The sequence below is a fragment of the Asterias rubens genome, chromosome 5, assembly GCF_902459465.1.
Source record: "Asterias rubens chromosome 5, eAstRub1.3, whole genome shotgun sequence".
Taxonomy (NCBI): domain Eukaryota; kingdom Metazoa; phylum Echinodermata; class Asteroidea; order Forcipulatida; family Asteriidae; genus Asterias; species Asterias rubens.
In genome coordinates, this window is record NC_047066.1 from 16,819,967 (window position 1) to 16,837,210 (window position 17,244).

General features: G+C 40.1%; 1 protein-coding gene across 4 annotated transcripts in view; it reads left to right on the plus strand.

Moving 5' to 3' along the window:
- The first annotated feature begins 15,410 nt into the window (after window positions 1-15,410).
- The window catches only part of LOC117290275 (ankycorbin-like), an 85,370-nt gene continuing 83,536 nt past the window's right edge, over window positions 15,411-17,244 (plus strand). For all 4 annotated transcript variants that reach the window (XM_033771581.1, XM_033771582.1, XM_033771584.1 and 1 more), the window contains exon 1: window positions 15,411-15,778. In XM_033771581.1, coding sequence (XP_033627472.1) covers window positions 15,511-15,778 — 268 coding nt within the window. In that variant the 5' untranslated portion in view covers window positions 15,411-15,510. The remainder of the gene's footprint in view (window positions 15,779-17,244) is intronic.

A 17,244-nucleotide genomic window follows, 5' to 3' on the forward strand; every position in this document is an offset into this window, starting at 1 on the left:
AAAATCTCGACGAAAACAATAGCTGTTCCGACTGGATCGGAACAGCTAATAAAAATCTCGACGAAAACAATAGCTGTTCCGACTGGATCGGAACAGCTAAATAAAAACAATAAAAATCTAGACGAAAACAATACCTGTTCCGACGGACGGTCGGAACAGCTAATAATAATAATAATAAAAATAATAAAAATCTCGACGAAAACAATAGCTGTTCCGACTAGATCGGAACAGCTAAAAAGGTACGGAATTTTGTACAAACTGTTTTTGAAAAAAGAAAACACATTACATTGAAGACAAAAAAAAGCAGAAACGCCTCCATACAACAGAAATGCCTGCATTTTTGTTGAACCTCCATATACTTGAACCTAAATATGAAGACGTGACTTGAACAATAAAATCATCCATAACTCCAGAACACAATACAATGTATACACTACATCATCGCAAAGGTCTTTGAAAGCATATTAAATGTCCCTCTCAAATGATCCCAATTTGACCTTGTCTTGCGGCTCCAACGGGGAGTTTAAGGAACAAATATGACATAGCCATAATGTTTACTTTTGTGGTCACTATAGAGCAACTGTTAGACATGGTTTCAGTTTGTCAATATTGAAAACTACGTTTTTCCAGTTTAAACCTAATGATTACATTTTCGCGCCCGCTGCTAACAAGTTTCAAAAAATGATGCTACAACACTAACTGTAAACTGTGTCATGTACATTGTTGTGTATATTCACTCATCGATGTTTACAAGCAATCATTACTTCTTTCCCAACACCCAGTTTTTGTAGTGATACAAAATCTGAATTTCTAGTTGTTCTGTTTTTTTTTTTTCCTCGCGTTCTTCTTTCCCTGCGAACCTTCTCCAGCAATTTTAAACAAAAGTAAAGCTTGTACAAACTTAAAACTTACTATGTACATAGGCAATAGTGAGTAGACGAAACCGCCACTTTTTGGGAATGATGACGTCATTGATGACGTCATGGCAAGGTTTTTAAAGTTGAAAAACGACATTTGCTTTTCGCTGTATCTCAACCAATATTAATGCTATGATGTTCATACTTGGGCATCACATAGATTAAGACTTGCACAACATTTGAAAAGTTAACGCCAAAATCGTATGACCTCATCTTTCGGTCGTACCGGAAGGTCAAACTCTGCCTTTGTGTTTTTTGTGTTTTTTTTGTAAAAAAAGACAATTTGTTGTCATAACTCAAGATTGATATGGAATTTAACATTGAAACTCATCAGACAATTGAACTTTAATAATAAGACCACACAAACTTAATGATGTCATGATGACGTCATCAGGTTTTGAATTACAACAAATCAAAGTTAAATATTTTAAAGAAATCATAACTCCTGTACCACATGGTGGATTTTGACAATCTACATATCATCGGACAGGTCGATCAAACTTCAAAAAACGCTACACACAAAATTACCACATTTGACCTTTGACCGGTTCAAACCAAAAGTTGAAAAATTTTACAATTTTTGATCTCTAAAACTACGTAACATTTCAACATAAATTTTGCATCCCGTTATAGATGAGTGATCCTGCTCAAACTTTCCCACAGAGATGATACCAATTTGACCTGAAACTCTGGTCGAAATCGGACGATAAAGCCCACGGATGTGTTGACCCGCGTGATAACTGTGTACACTGCAAAAGCGCTTTGGCTGGCCGTTCCGCTCCATTGATCACACCTTTATCAGTCCACGAGGCCTGTGTGTTCTGCTCGGAATAGTGCATCGTTTGACTGTACGCGTGATTTCCATTCATGTTTTGACAAGTCTCAGGTCATTGTACTTACAACGTAGCACTAGTTTAATGGTGTACCAACATTTTACAATTGAAGTCCGCTCATATCATATTCGGCGTCAAATTGTTCCCCTGTTCGCCCTTCTCATGGCTTAATTATCAAAACGGAACTAAAGACGAAGCTTCGCTGAGATGGCCACCTACTTCAGTGATTCGTATGACTTTTAATTATGTGAGAAAATACAACAAGAAAAAGATGAACAGTGGTTATGTTTTGATCAAACACCGGGAAGCGGATTCGTGACATCGACTCGTGAAGGGTGTTTCTATCCGGCACTCACGGCAGTGTTTAGCGCGCTACACGGTAAAGCTTTGTGTACAAATCATTGCTTTTCAAAATAAGTGTTTATTTAATGCCTAACAAAATCTAAAGTGCATCCCAGTTATCGTAGTTGTATCTGTACACGTGTCGTACACTTGCGAAACCTCTGTAATACTTAATAAATAAGTCTTTTACAGTTATTTACTTCACAAGTCTAAAATTAGTAAACTGTTGTTTCGTATAAAGTTTCCCCAAATCCAGCTAACCTTTTAAGAAGTTTACTCTTGAGTTAAACATCACAAGGATCACAAAACCTTCAAACTTTGCACATAGTTAGCTCTTTACTAATAAAATACATCGCTTTAACAAGTATTAACCTTAGCATTTGTTTTCTGTGCAAAGAAAGGTATAAATGTAATAGATTTACACTTTTACTTTCTGTGAAAATTAAAAAGCTATCAACAATCTGTTCATAGATTTAATTTTCCTCGTGTTCTTCTTTACCTCTGAACCTTCCCAAGCAATTTTAAACAAAAGTAAAGCTTGTACAAACTTAAAACTTACTATGTACATAGGCAATAGTGAGTAGATGAAACCGCCACTTTTTTGGAATGATGACGTCATTGATGAGGTCATGACAAGGTTTTTAATGTTTAAAAATGACCATGTGCTTGTTGCTGTATATCAACAAATATAAAAGCCATGATGTTCATACTAGGGCATCGGATAGATAAAGACTTGGGAAACATTTGAAAAGTTAATGCTAAAATCGTACGACCTTAACTTCCGGGTCGTTACCCTGGGTCAAAGTTCGCCTTCGTGTTTTTTTCATAAAAAAAAACAACTTTTGAGCTTATCTACGGCATAACTCAAGATTGAGATCGATTTGAACCTTGAAACTCAACAGATAGTTGAACCTTCAAAATGACGACATCGGGTATTAAATAACAATAAAACAACGTTTAAAATTTGTAAAAATCATATGGCGCGAAAGTTTTTGGGGGAATTCCCAACAGCGCACTCTCTTTTTGCCCACCAAAGAGGGCGCTGTTGATTATCAAATCTGTGTACAGCATCCAGTGCAGGGGTGAGCTAGATTTTTAAAGGGCTTTCATGAGTTACAAACAAAAAACAGATGCCAATCTCACACAAACATATTGCATTTGTGAAGAAACAAGGCGTTCAAAATTGTGATACAAGTTTAACTATAAAATAACGACACATTGTATAAAAAACATCTTTATACATGTAGTTCAATGTTTTTGAAATACGTCATCACGTAACGTCCAACCGAACACCGTGTTTTTGTAATTAACAAAAAACACTATGTCTAGTTTTTTTTTTGGGGGGGGGGGGTTTTTCTTATTCTTCTCGCTGTCGATTGTCCGCAAGAAAAAGCATAGATGCGAAGCTCGCATTAAGTTGAAACTTTGCACACAGGTAGACAATCACCAGTAGATGATACTAAAGTTGTTACGTCACGATGACGTCATCAGTTGACGAGATACACTAATTCAAAGTTTATTATTTCAGAAAATCATAACTTTTGATCTACATGAGGGATTTTTGCAATCAATACATCATCGGAAAGGGCATTAAAAACTCCGTAAACGCCTCACAGACATGACCCCATTTTGATTTTGTCTTCCGGCTCAAAAGAGAGGTTGAAAATTTCAAAATTCACGTCTAAAGAACAACGTAAATCCCCGTTGGTATGTGCATAAACATTACACTTAACCATACACACAACGTGTAGTGTATTAGCTGTGCTGCAGAGTCACGCTCCAGTGATCATCCATAGAGCGCGAAAAAGATTCATGTAGAATAGTCTTCGTTCAAGGCGTTTAACCTTTTGACCTTGTCTTCTTGTTCAAATCGAATTTATTGTACTACGTTGATAACACCGGTTCCCGTCCGATCAATGAAGTTAAGCAAAATCGGGCTTGGTCAGTACTTGGATGGGCGACCAATTGGCGACCAAATTTTGTATATTTAATTTTTTTATTTAATTTTTTCTTCTCCTGTAATTAGCTTCGTTTTTAGTCTATTTTCAAGTCGTTTTCAACCAACATTTCTTTTCCGGTTAGTTAATCTCTTCTTCAGTCGTCATTATGCATAAGGCTCCAACCACAAAAGCTATTTTGACAATCTATACATCATAATGAAAGGGCTTTAAGTACGTAGTCTGTTTTCAAGGCGTTTTCAACAAACATTTCCCTTCTGGTGAGTTAGTCTCTTCTCCAGTCGTCATTATGCATAAGTTCCTATTCCCTCAACCACAAAAGCTATTTAGACAATCTACATCATATGAAAGGGCTTTACGTACGTAGTCTGTTTTCAAGGCGTTTTCAACAAACATTTTCCTTCCGGTTAGTTAGTCTCTTCTCCAGTCGTCATTATTCATCAGTTTATATTTCCTCGACCACAAAAGCTATTTTGACAATCTATACATCATTTGAAAGGGCCTCACGTACTTCACAAAAATGGGTATGTTGGTGACCTTCTCTTGACTTTTTGACCTTTTTAAACTAGAAGAGCCTGTAAAATGCTTTGAAAAGGCATTATGTAACGGCTTTTAGGTTGAAATGTACACTTTTTGATGCTTTTTCCATAAAAAGAAAAGTGTTTGGTTTTGATTTCTTTGTAATTTGACGAGCTATTAACAATACTTGTTTCATTTATTCAAACACAGACCCAACAGTAGCCGAACACCTAGTGTTTGTTTCTACAAACACTATATCTAGTTTAATTTAGTTTTAGCTTTTTAATATGCAATTAATCGGTTATAGTTTATAGACAAAAGGAAAATTCTGGGACACGGATGTTTTTTTTTATCTTAAATTTTGTGAAACCCCTGTTGCAAATCTACACCCGATTGTGAAACTATCAAAAGCTGGGTTTTACGTGGACGCACAATGTTCGCGAGGGCGTTAGATTAATGAGTGACGCAGTTTAAAGAGGAAGCTGACGCTTTTAATGACCAATGAAAAAGCTGTTCATCCCGCGCGAACAAAACAAGCGTCTGCGTACAATTCGTGATCGGAGATGGGCAAAAAGTCTTAATTGTTTTCATTCAAGTAACATGACCTGAGGTCGTGTTTTTAATGCGGTTTTTCTTCGTTATTTTGTTGAATTTATTTGTACTTTTACAATGTTGTTAGTTAGTATTACATTTTCAACAACATATGTAATCATTATGGTAATCAGTTATGTTAAACTAAAATAATGGACGAAACGAAATCTCCCCAACGTAAAACTCCATAAGGTTTGGACCACAATGGTCCTGGAAGTTCAAATATGCAAGAGACTTGTGCGAGACTTGCACAGTCTATAGTGGCCACATTCTCTTTAAAAGTGTAAAAGAGAAAATCGACATCGGCGCCCTGCCAAATCTTATCTTTGACCACAGTGGGTAAGAAAAAACCCAAAGCAACTTCAGCATTAGTGTCACTACTTTGATCACTGCTCACTACTGCTGGAGGCATTACAACGGATGAATCCCCTCGACCTGAGTTGACACTTGGAGTTACTGATCTTAACCAAGGTTTGAAATTAGCGACCTTAGAAACACTTATTGGAAGGTGTACAAGACAAAAGATTAACTCATTATCAGATCACTTTGGGTCAAATTTTGTGAAAATTTCAAAAATGCAAAATTTGTGCCTCATCTTAAATGAGTCATTTTTAAAATGACCTTAAAATGAGTCATTTAGACCCCACATGAAGATGGTATTATAATGTTTTTTTTCTTCTCAAAAACTTCCTGAGTATATTTACCTTTCAAAAAAAGTTGTTTTAAACCAAAATATGCACCAATGAGGATGGGGAGTGCAAAAACAATTGGTGTAATAAAAATGTACCCTTTTCAAGATAATCACACTTTTACATTTTGTTTTGCTATACATTTGTGTACAAGGTCAAAGTTTATACGTTAATTACATAGGTTTGTAGTATCAACAGTATCGGTGAGTTGGCCACGCTGTGTGTGAAAGGAAAACCAGCGAATATGCACCAAGACTATACGCGCATGTGCACGAACGGAACTGGAAAACACACGCGTACGGACGTCATACATGTGCATGTAACATACTACTGAGTGGAACATACCATGGAGGTGGAAACTAACAGAGCTCAAGCACTCAGAAACGGATAAGTTTTACAGAGTTTCTTACTTTATTACGCCTTTTAACCAAAAAGGTATTCATAAATACCTTAGACAGTTTCGCTATTCCTATTGGTGGAGAGTGCATCACGTGGGGGTGTTTAAACCTTTGTTTATAACCGGTTGTGAGCGGAGACTCCTCGCTAGTCTTGATGCAAGACGTTTCTTGTTACGGGCGCTGCAGGCGCTGTGGTTGAGTTGGTCGCGCTGTGTGTGAAAGGAAAACTAGCGAATATGCACCAAGACTTTACTCGCATGGGCACGAATGGTACCGAAAAACACACGCGTAAGGGCATCGTACATGTACATGTAACATGTATACTGAACATACCATTTAGGTGGAAACATACAGAGCTCAAGCACTCAGAAACGGATAAGTTTTACAGAGTTTCTTACTTTATTATAAATGCCTTTTATTAAAAAGGTATTTATGAATGGTAATCAAAGTGTGTTGAACCGGTTTTCAACTAGTGGTTTAAACCCGCCGTGGCCTGGTTCTTTATAATTTACCTGGACTTTGTCTCGGTAAAATTATCAAAAACCAGGCCTCGGCGGGATTAACGTCGAGGTAAATTATCAAGAACCAGGCCTCGGCTGGATTAAACCACTAATTGAAAACCTCTTCACCACACATTGATTCCCTTATTTATGATTAGGAATCAAAGTGTGTTGAATCGGTTTTCAACTAGTGGTTTAAACCCGCCGAGGCCTTGTTCTTGATAATTTACCTCAACTTCGTCTCGGTAAAATTATCAAGAACCAGGCCTCGTTGGGATTAAACCACTAGTTGAAAACCTCTTCACCACACATTGGTTCCCTTATTTTATGGATAGACTTTTAAATGAAAATATTGATTTTTGACCTTTTTTGACCTTTTGACCCCAAAATGACCTTAAAATTCAAAATCAAGCTGGGCATCCACCCTAATCGTCTTCCCGAGCCCATGATCCACACAATGTACATCTAGCATAGATGCCAGCCATTAACAAACTATGCCGTTTTTTTTTCTTTCTAGAGCACTTTTTAAAGGGAAGGTACACGTTTGATAAAATAACAAGCCTGTGAAAATGTGGGCTCAATAGGTCATCGAAGTTACGAGGAAATTATGAAAGAAAAAACCACCCTTGTTGGACGAATTTGTGTGCTTTCAGATAAGAATAAAAGACAATGAGAAATTAACTCTTTCTCGAAAAATAAGTTACTTCAGAGGGAGTCATTTCCCACAATGTTTTATACAATGTACTATCAACAGCTCCCCAATGCTTGTTACCAAGTCAGTTTTTAAGTTAATATTTGTTTTGAGTAACTACAAAACGTGTACCTTTCCTTTAAAGTTTGGCTGGTCTACTATTGTTGACGATCATTAATTCAAGAACATTTTGTTGCAAACAGAGTTCAAAACATGTTGAAAACAGGCGATCCTCAAACCACATTAAAGTGGTTGTTGATGGAAAAGGGATAATTTAGGGCATAAAAAGAGAAAAAATTGTCAAAAAATGCAATTTTAAGGACTTCACTTCCGTGTTTTTTTTGTATATTTTTTTTAATTTTAAATTCTGTGTATCGTCAATACATGCGGGCTAGTGAAACAACCTGCGGGGGATCAAGAATTTAGGTTGACTCGCCCGGCGGGCGAGTAAAAAAAAATGTAAAGAACAAACAAAATGCTCCCCACTAACCTTCTGCATTTGAAACGTCATGTATTCATTAGTACATTACCGTATTGCTAACTTTTTACACTCATCTTGTATTCAGAAACACGAGTGCCTTTATCCGATGGCGGCAGCAAACATTTACCTTTAGCTGGAGTTGTGGTTTCTTCGGGTTTCTCTGGGTAACTTCGCTGCCACCTGCACACAACCCCCATGTGCACAGCAATGGCCTGGTTGCGGACTCACGCTGGCAAAGCTTCTCGTTCGACGTATAGTCTGGTTTCATACACACAGCTTGCGAAAGCGAAGCTCGCCACACAACAGTACTGCACTTTTTAGCGGAACAAAACAAAGATCGTTTACCTAATTGCCATGAGAAATTCACTCCATGAAACCAAAGACAAAAAAAGGACAGTGGAACCAAAATTTCACAGTGTCGGTTTTTAATACAAGTTTATTTGTAAGAATCTATAGAAAAAGGTGAGGTAAATGTATGGCATTCTGTATAATCCTGCCAGTGTTCAAGATCTTTGGCATTTATTATCAGTGTCTTCAGGCCCGCAGATTCGTCGTCATCGGCCAATTTTGGCTCAAACTGATAGGGTTCCAAGCCCCGAATTTCCTCGGATTTCACTTCAGAGTCTTCCTCATCGAATGGAGATGATAAACAATATGACGGCTTTTGTTTGTGTTTTTGCTGCACGGAGGCAGACCCAAAGCACTTTTTCATAATTTTTTTTCAGGAACATAAAAATTATTACATGACTAAATTTGGGTTATTTCTACTAATATATATACAATGTTTAAAATGTTGAAAGTTTGTTGTACCATTTTGTATGGTCTTTAAGGGAAACCCCTGTCAACTGCACATCAACAGGAAGTTTGGGTTCCCTGTGGGAAGGGGGAATACCCTGTTGACAGTAGTACTGATACATGGGTCATCGCCTCAGCATGCATTGCAGTGAAATGGTCAGTTATACATGTAACAAGAAGGTGCTCACATCCACCAGATGACCGCTCCAGACATATGAAGTTGATGCATACTAGTTGTAATGGCCGTGCTGTTCAGATGCTGTGTAAGCCAGAATATCTCTTACTATTAGGAGACTCCCTGCAGGGTACATCGCTTACACTTTTCTATGTATGTCTTGACTTCAGTGTACATCCCAGGCCAGTAGAATCGCCTCTGAGCTGACTGGGGGTGTCTTGTGGAAACCTAGGTGGCCCATTTCATCATGTTTATCGGAGCATCACTCGATTCTTCAATGCTTGAGGTAGGACAGGAACCCTTCTCTCTTGGTCATCCTCAACTCTGGTGTATGCGAGTAGTCCATCTTGGATTTCAAGGTGGTACCAGGAACTAAGTAGTCTCTGGACAGGTTTCGATTCACGATGTGGGCCTACACTGTCGTGTGTTTTTGAGATGCATGATTCTAGCCAAAGTCACATCCTCCAGTTGGGAATCTCGGCAATGTCTGAAGTGTCAGGACGGAGAGGAACAGTTTCTTTGGACTGAAGTTGAACCATGGCAACTACATCTTCCCATTCTTCCTGTTGTACCATCTTTCTTTGTTCTGTAGCATCAAGGACATATGTCACCTCCTCCCGTGGAATTCTTGAAAGAGAGCCTGCGATGGCGTTGTTCTTCCCTGGATGGTATAGAATACCGAGATAAAAAAGAGACAAGTCGTTAATCCAACATTGACCATGAGCATCCAGTTTGGCACTCTTCAGCATAATACGAAAGTATCGTACATGTACATTGTGTAAGTTTTCTGCAGTAAAATAACTTTCAGGCATTCTTAACGACCCTATAATTATTTTTAAGTATAAAGTTACCCTTGAAAGATGCCAGAAAATCCCATGTTTTTGTACATCGATCGATTTTTGTTTAGCTCGTTCATAACATTTTAGATTCCATCCCCCTCAATTAATTGCACTTAAAAATATACTTAAAATCTTCCCCAAAAACGTATTTTAGGGTAAACTAATATTCGCACATCGTTCATCAGCAATCATGTTTACAAAAATTAAAAGACGAACGTAACATCACAAGCCCTACACACCATCAACAAGCCATACGAGGAAGCCTAGCTGTTTCTGGTTGCGATGCACCGAAGACGTACAGATACCAGACTGTGGAAAATTATGCTGATACTGCTACATCAGAGTTATGCAGGCCCAGCACAGCGGCATGGTTGGGATGTGCCCGGAATTTCCCGAGCGATCATGCAGACGGGCCAAGACATTTCTCGCGGGGCAGTGAGTGGACTAAGTCAGGTGAGTCGGTGCGGGCGCTGTTGGTGAATTGGCCGCGGTGTGCGTGAAACGAAAAAGAGAAATGTCTTGCACCAAGACTACTTGCCATCTTGCATCTGCAACAACACGGCACCAAGACCTTGACCGATGCATCTGTCTGTACCATGAAAGGTTGCTGATAATCGGCGAATGCAAGGGGAATGCGTCGATATGGCAAACGGACTAGACTTGGGTCAACCAGAGGGATCTCATGCAAGAGAGTGGAAGTAGAGCCAACATCCATGGAGGTGGTAGAGAAAACATCCTTGTTCTGAAAGGAGCCTCTGCACTGCTTTCCTTTCTGACGGAGACAAAGCTGCGCCGCTGAGATCGTCTTCTGGCATTTCCTGTGCTTCATTAACAACCTGGTCGGAGCTCATCATTTCTCCCTCGGGGCTAGAGGGTACTGGGCAAACTATCTGCATACAGGACAGGGTCGCAACCTTCATGTTTCTACGTACTGTCACTACCTGGTCGGAGATGTTGAGGAGTTTAACTGGGGCTCTGCCATCTTTGACTTCTACTAGTAACAGCCAACTGCGAGATGTTTGTTGTCTCCGCCTTCGACCAAGGTGATACGCCGTCCATGAGTGGACCTTGGGGTTGGAGCTAGGATGGAGACTTCGGTCCCTGGCGGAATGACTAGCGGGCATCTCCCCATAAACTGCAAGTGGCCAATCTCTCCATTTGGTCAAGCGAGATCGATACCATCCTGATTTACAGTTACACACTGGAATACCGAAAACCAAGTGTTGGAACTGTTCTTGGTTCTTGACATCAGACCCCTACCATACTGATTGTGCAAAGTAGTGCGTACGGCAAGAATAGCATTCGTCCCAAGACGGAGAGGGATTGAGTGCCGGAAAGAGGTTGCTGGGACTACAAAGGTGGGAATATTTTTCACCATCTTTCTGAGTGCCTCAATGTTCAGATTGATGTATCCTTGATGGGGAACACTCCGGCCACCAGCACCAGTTGTAGATGTCGAAGCTCTAGGTGACTCGAGACAAACTCGTCGGTGACGGTAGTCACTTGGGACCATGTGTCAAGTACAGCTTGACAACACCTTCCTAAGACTTTAATGACAGCAGTGCTGACTGGTCCAACCAGGTGTTCCTCTTCTCGTTGAGACTCCAGGCTAGTATGAACTGAAACCAACCCCAGTTTACTGTTGCTCATGGATCCAGTAGGGCTGTCCAAACTAGATACACCTGCCAATTGCCCATCATCAGCAGGTCTATCTAGTTTAACAGGTTCTGGTTTTGCCTCTCGACTTGTGGTTGTCGCCTCGGCCTTCCACATTGCCTCGCGTAATGTCCGGTGTCACTACAGTTGTAACGTCTCCCTGCTGGCGTCGAAGCTTGGCCTGAGTTGGTTGGGCCCATCCAGGGTGCTCTCATGTAAAGGCGGCTCATCGCATCCTCGAGGTGTTGGACCCGCTGTCCCAAGGATGTTGACCCTGGAGGACATGGTCAATGGCCATCATGTGTTGGTGCATTATCGAGGACAGCTCTCCAATCTGTTTACTGATATCAGCTGATTTGCCTGTCACTTGTGTACCATCAGCAGCACTTACCGGTGTCTTCTGGTCAATTAAAGTGTATGTGTTGATTAAAGTGTATGTCGTCTCATTGTCCTGGCCTGTCTAACCTCATTAGCAACGATTCAAAGCTTTGACATGAGTGCCTTGCAAGCCAACTTGCTTGGCTGTGTTGGGGCTAGCCGTTGTTTTATGCCGTCATCGTGCAGACCTGACATAAATTGTACCGTCAGCAGGGCATCCCTGTCCTCGATGAAGTAACACAGCCGTTTGTGGACGTCTTCTATCTTCCGTGAAAGAGCTTCCAGGGCTACGGCATACTCTGTTGCTTTCTCATCCGGCGTTGCCTCCTAGCGAAGAAGACCGATATAGGGGTCGCCACTGCACAGCCATCTCCAAATTAATCTAGCAGTGCGCTGGCATCCTCTGCTGTACTTATAGCCCTCGACTCTCGAGATTCAAAACCACATCACCAGCGGAGTGAGTTCTTAACGATCCTATAAGCTTAAGTAGTAGTCCCAGCTAATTTTCTTTACCTTCCACTTAGGTAGTAGTTAAAAAGCAGGACAGTTCTTTTCAGAACTGAGAAGTCTAATCTGTGGTAGTATACAAATAATAAATGTTTATGAGTGCAATGGTGCGAGTATGTTCATGAGTTGAAAGATGGAATGTTCTATTCAAACGAGGCGGAGCATTCCAGCTTTCAACGAATGAAAATATTTGCACTATTGCACAAATGGAAAACATTCATTATTTATTTTATATAACATCCAAGTAGATTTTTGTCATTTTGTTTGGAGGATACAACTTTCAAAACAAACAAAGCGTAGGACTACAATTTTTAATTGTGAAATTACACCCGTTTCTTTTGGGTCGGCCTGTTGGATTCAACAGTGACAATGTGCGTACTGTACAGCTATGTTGAGACACGCAGACGCAAAATGTATGTGCCTTGCAGTCACACTGCTGCTTTACCAAAGACACGTGTACGCAGTGATGTTTTTACTCAGCATGCAATAGTATATTTCGGATGGAACGAAAAATGCACGGTCAGTGATGTAGCATGCAGTAGTAATTTGCTATCACGTGACGGACAATCCTCCAATCAAATGGCAAGGATCTGCTTGGGTGTTATATAATAACGTATATAGCAAGACAGTTCTCTAAAGAACAAACTCTACCTGACAAGTAGATACACACAAGGTGTTACTGCAAACCAAATATATATTGATACCTCACCATGCAATGCCTCAAATCCTATTTACACACATCATAGCACACATGGTGTTCTGCAAACCAAATACATGTACATATTGGTACCCTTACCATGCAATGCCCAAATAGACTGTGCAAGTTTCGCGCGCACCGGAGCGAGAAAACACGACAACTGAAGAACTTAATTTTTTTATGAATCAAATTTTTGCTTTAATTTATTCTTAATGCCGAATCTGAACAACAAAAATACCCTATAGAGCTTGTTTGAATTAGTTTTAGCTTTTTAAACAAATACACAATTATCGGTTAAAGTCTATGTAGACAAAAGTAAAACTCTGTAAAAGGATGTTTGTTTGATCTTAAATTTTTTTAAACTCCTTTTGTAAATCTACGCCTGAATGTGAAACTACTCAAAGCTGGTTTATACGCGGACGCACGATGGTCGCAAGGGCGTTAGATAAACACTTTAAAGAGGAAGCCGGCGCCTAAACGACCAATGAAAAGGCTTTTCACCCCGCGCGACCAAAACAAGCGTCAGCGTAAGTTTCGTGATCGGAGATGGGCACAAATTCTTAATTTTTACCAAGTAACCTGACCTGAGGTCAAGTTTAAATATCGGTTTTTCTTTTATTTTATGATATTAATTAGTACTAGCGGCATGCCGCGCTTCGTGCGGCAACCCCGCTAGAAAGCTTGCTGCAAGTGTAGTGTTGTGTACAGGGGAGGGCTAAAGTGGCTGGGCAGGGTCACAATACAAATCACTGTGGCAAACCACCCATCTTAAGTTAAGACGAATCTTAGTGCTTTGTGAAATCGTTTCGGCATTGTCGATCCCATATTTTCCAGTTTCCAGCGGATCCCGATAGTGGTTCTTTCCCAGTCCCGTTTATATCCCGTTTTGTTTATTTTGTTCCTGTTCAGTATGATTATTTTCTGTCCTGTATAGTTTTCAAACCCCTTTGCTTTTTCCCCCCTCACCAGCCTTGTCCTTTTTTTCCCCAACTCCCTGTCCCACCGTGTGCCCCTTCCCTATCCCATCCCATATCTAACCCACGCCTCCGTGCCACTCCCCGTCCCCGCAATCCCCCCTGCATTGGCATTCTTCTTTGATTGCCATCTGTTTGCCCATAATTCATGTTTTCCAGTTTCGCGCGGGTCCTGTTTATGGGGTTTTTCCCGTTTTATGGGCTTAATTCCCACCCCCCCCCATTCAGTTTAATATTTTCCTGTCCCATGTCCCACATCACGATAGTCCCTTTTAATTTTGTTCAATCCCTACCCCAGCCTTTTGCATTTTCCGTCATTTCTATTTTTTGCCGTTCCCCCGTTCCACAGCATACCACTTTGTGCCCCTACCTCCTATCCCTGTCCAAAATCTAACCCGTACTTCCTTCACTACATCCCGCCCGTGAATTGTTCTTTGCACTTTTTGCCGTCCCATAACTTTCCCTGTTCCCCGCGGGTCCCGCCAATCAGGTGGTTCTCCGTTTCGTGTATTTTTCTATGTCCAGTTTATTTCTTCCCTGTCCAATGTCATCATTAGTCCCTTTTTCTTTTTCCCCTTTCCGTATTATTTTTCCCAGACCTTTTACTAATGTTCCCCACATTTTTTGCCGTTCCCCCGCCCTCGTCCAACAGACGTACCACACTACATGCCCCTTCCATCTCCTTGTCCCCACAAGGTGCTCTAATAACCCCCACCAGCCTTCGTCATGTCGTCGTGCCCCCCCCCCCCCCCCCCCATGCATTGTTCTTTACTGGGTACGCGCGAAGTTACTGGACGCTCGCGCTGTGACTGTGACATCACAAATGATACCTGCCCTCAACCCCAAAGTTACTACACGCTCGCGCTTTGACTGTGACGTCACAAACAACACATGCCTCAACCCACGGGTACCCCGAACTTTACAACAGGACGCATCATTTTAGCAGGGTGCGGGCACCACTTGCAAAACAACAATGGCGGCGCCCATGCGATTTAAGCGCTTTTATAATAAAGATTACATTTTTAACAACATATGTCATTTTTTATGGTCATAAACTACAGTAATGGACGAAAAAAAATCTTCCCAACGTAAAACTCCATAAGGTTGGGACCACAATGGTCCCGGCAGTTCAAATCCGCGCGAGACTTGCACAGTCTGTTCCCATATAAGTTCATCATTTGCTGTGCAATAAAATGTTCTGTCACTTTTGTGAAGTTATCTATCACTTCTGTTGGGGGAAATGTGGCGCAAATTTTAGGAGATGTTTTCTTGAAAGGAGGACAATCGCTCTTTTCCATTTTGTTTCAGTATAAAAGGTTAGGCCTACTGATTCTAAAGTTACTGATACAGAATTACAGTCAAAGTTGGGAAAAAATTAACCAAATATTTTGACAAAATATTTATTTTTCTATTTTTATACTAAAATAATTATTTACTATATTTTTGTATATTTTGTTTTTCTGCAGATTTCAAGAAAGCTGTTACTTTTATTAAAGAGTTTCTGCTCAAGTTACCTGATGATGAAGCGTGTTCTGAACTACGTGATAGCCTTAATTTGTCATTGCTTCATATGAAGAAATATTTTAAAACAGTTTGGCTACAGACTCATGACAAAGATGAATGTGTGTTGTCTTCCTCATTGCCTCGTGGAATGAGCCCTGTTACACCACATCCAGATGTACCCGACAGGTTTTACTGGAAATGGCTCAATGTAGACAATTGTAAAAGCTTAAGAGCCAGTCTACCTATAGATGGTCAAGAAACCTCAAGTTTATCTTTAATTTTACAAGCATCCAAGGAAGGTGACCATGAACTCATTCAACATTTACTACAGAAAGGTGAGTACCCAACGGATACAAGCTCGTTTTTACAAGTATGTCTTTAATAAGTCTGGCCGGGTAGTTTGTATACATGTCAAGACAGCAAAAAAAGTAACGCAGCTGTTGGAAAAGCACCTATTATTTTAAAATTGTTACTCGTATTCTAAAAATGAAAATACCAGGAGACGGAAAATTTAATTACGGTGATTTTGACACCTCGCTTGTTATAATCGGTCGAGTATTTCAGGTGAAAACCGCCATTTCCATTGTTGAAGTAACTCCTATTGACAAGAAAAGCTTTCAAAATTCCCGCTATTAGCTTCGGGCTGAATCAGAGGAAAGATCAATCATGTCAATACTGCAACAATGGAAATGGGCACTTTTCACCGGTAAGCACATACCGCGACAACAATACTCGACCGATTGTAACAAACAAGGTGTCCAAATCACCGCAATAAAATTGTTCGTCTCCTGGTATTTTCATTTTTAGAATACGAGTAACACATATTAAATTATAGGTGCTTTTCCAACAGCTGCACTACTTTTTTTGCTGTCTTTAGTTGATCTGTAACCCAGAGTGTAAAAATCCTGAACATTTGCCTGAATACAGATATCTTGTATCTTGTACCTAGATACATACCATGTACAATGTACATGTAGGTCCAATAAAAACTCATTGTGGTTTCTCGTCAACCGAGGGAAATGCATATAGTCTGTACGTAGACTATCAGGAAATCAGATTATCTAACCAGCCGTACCTGTGGAACAAGCTGCCAAGTCGCCTGTTCCACAACTAGTTTCATTTATCCAGTATCTTGCCTACTTTGTGGTGTTCGTACTGTAATGTACATGTAGGTGAAACAAGAACTGTTAAGGTTCACTCTAAAGACATTTTGTATAGATCCACAGTCAACACCCAAAAGCTGGATATGTTGAATATCACCTCAATTAACATCATGTACCTAACTACTCTATTTCTTACATGATTTTGAAGGGTGTTGATGAGGCACCGGGCAACTACAAAGACTTTTCATCTGAGTAGAGAGCGTTGGATAAGGCTCCCCAGACTGTTTACATGTAGTTCTATAGTCTGAACATCCAAGAAGGAAGCGATTCAAAATTTTGTTGTCTTTGCCTTATCTACTTTCCACAGGTCACACCATTAATACAAGTCTGTCTAATTTTAATTAATTAATTGCTCGTTACCTAAAAGTGCTTTTGGTTGAATTTTTCAAACCTTATTGCCAGATATGAACATCAAACTACTTTTGCAAATGAACTCACAACAGTGTACAATACTTGATGAGTTTTGAACAAAAAACACAAATTCTTCACTTCACCAGTTACTAAATCTATAGACCTACATGAACTATGCCTCTGCGTGATATCGTTTTTCATAGTTTTTTTGAATTTCAGGCAATGTTTTGTTGTTGAGGATATTGTTGTCACAATGAAACCCTGACTAAATAAAGTAAAGATGCACT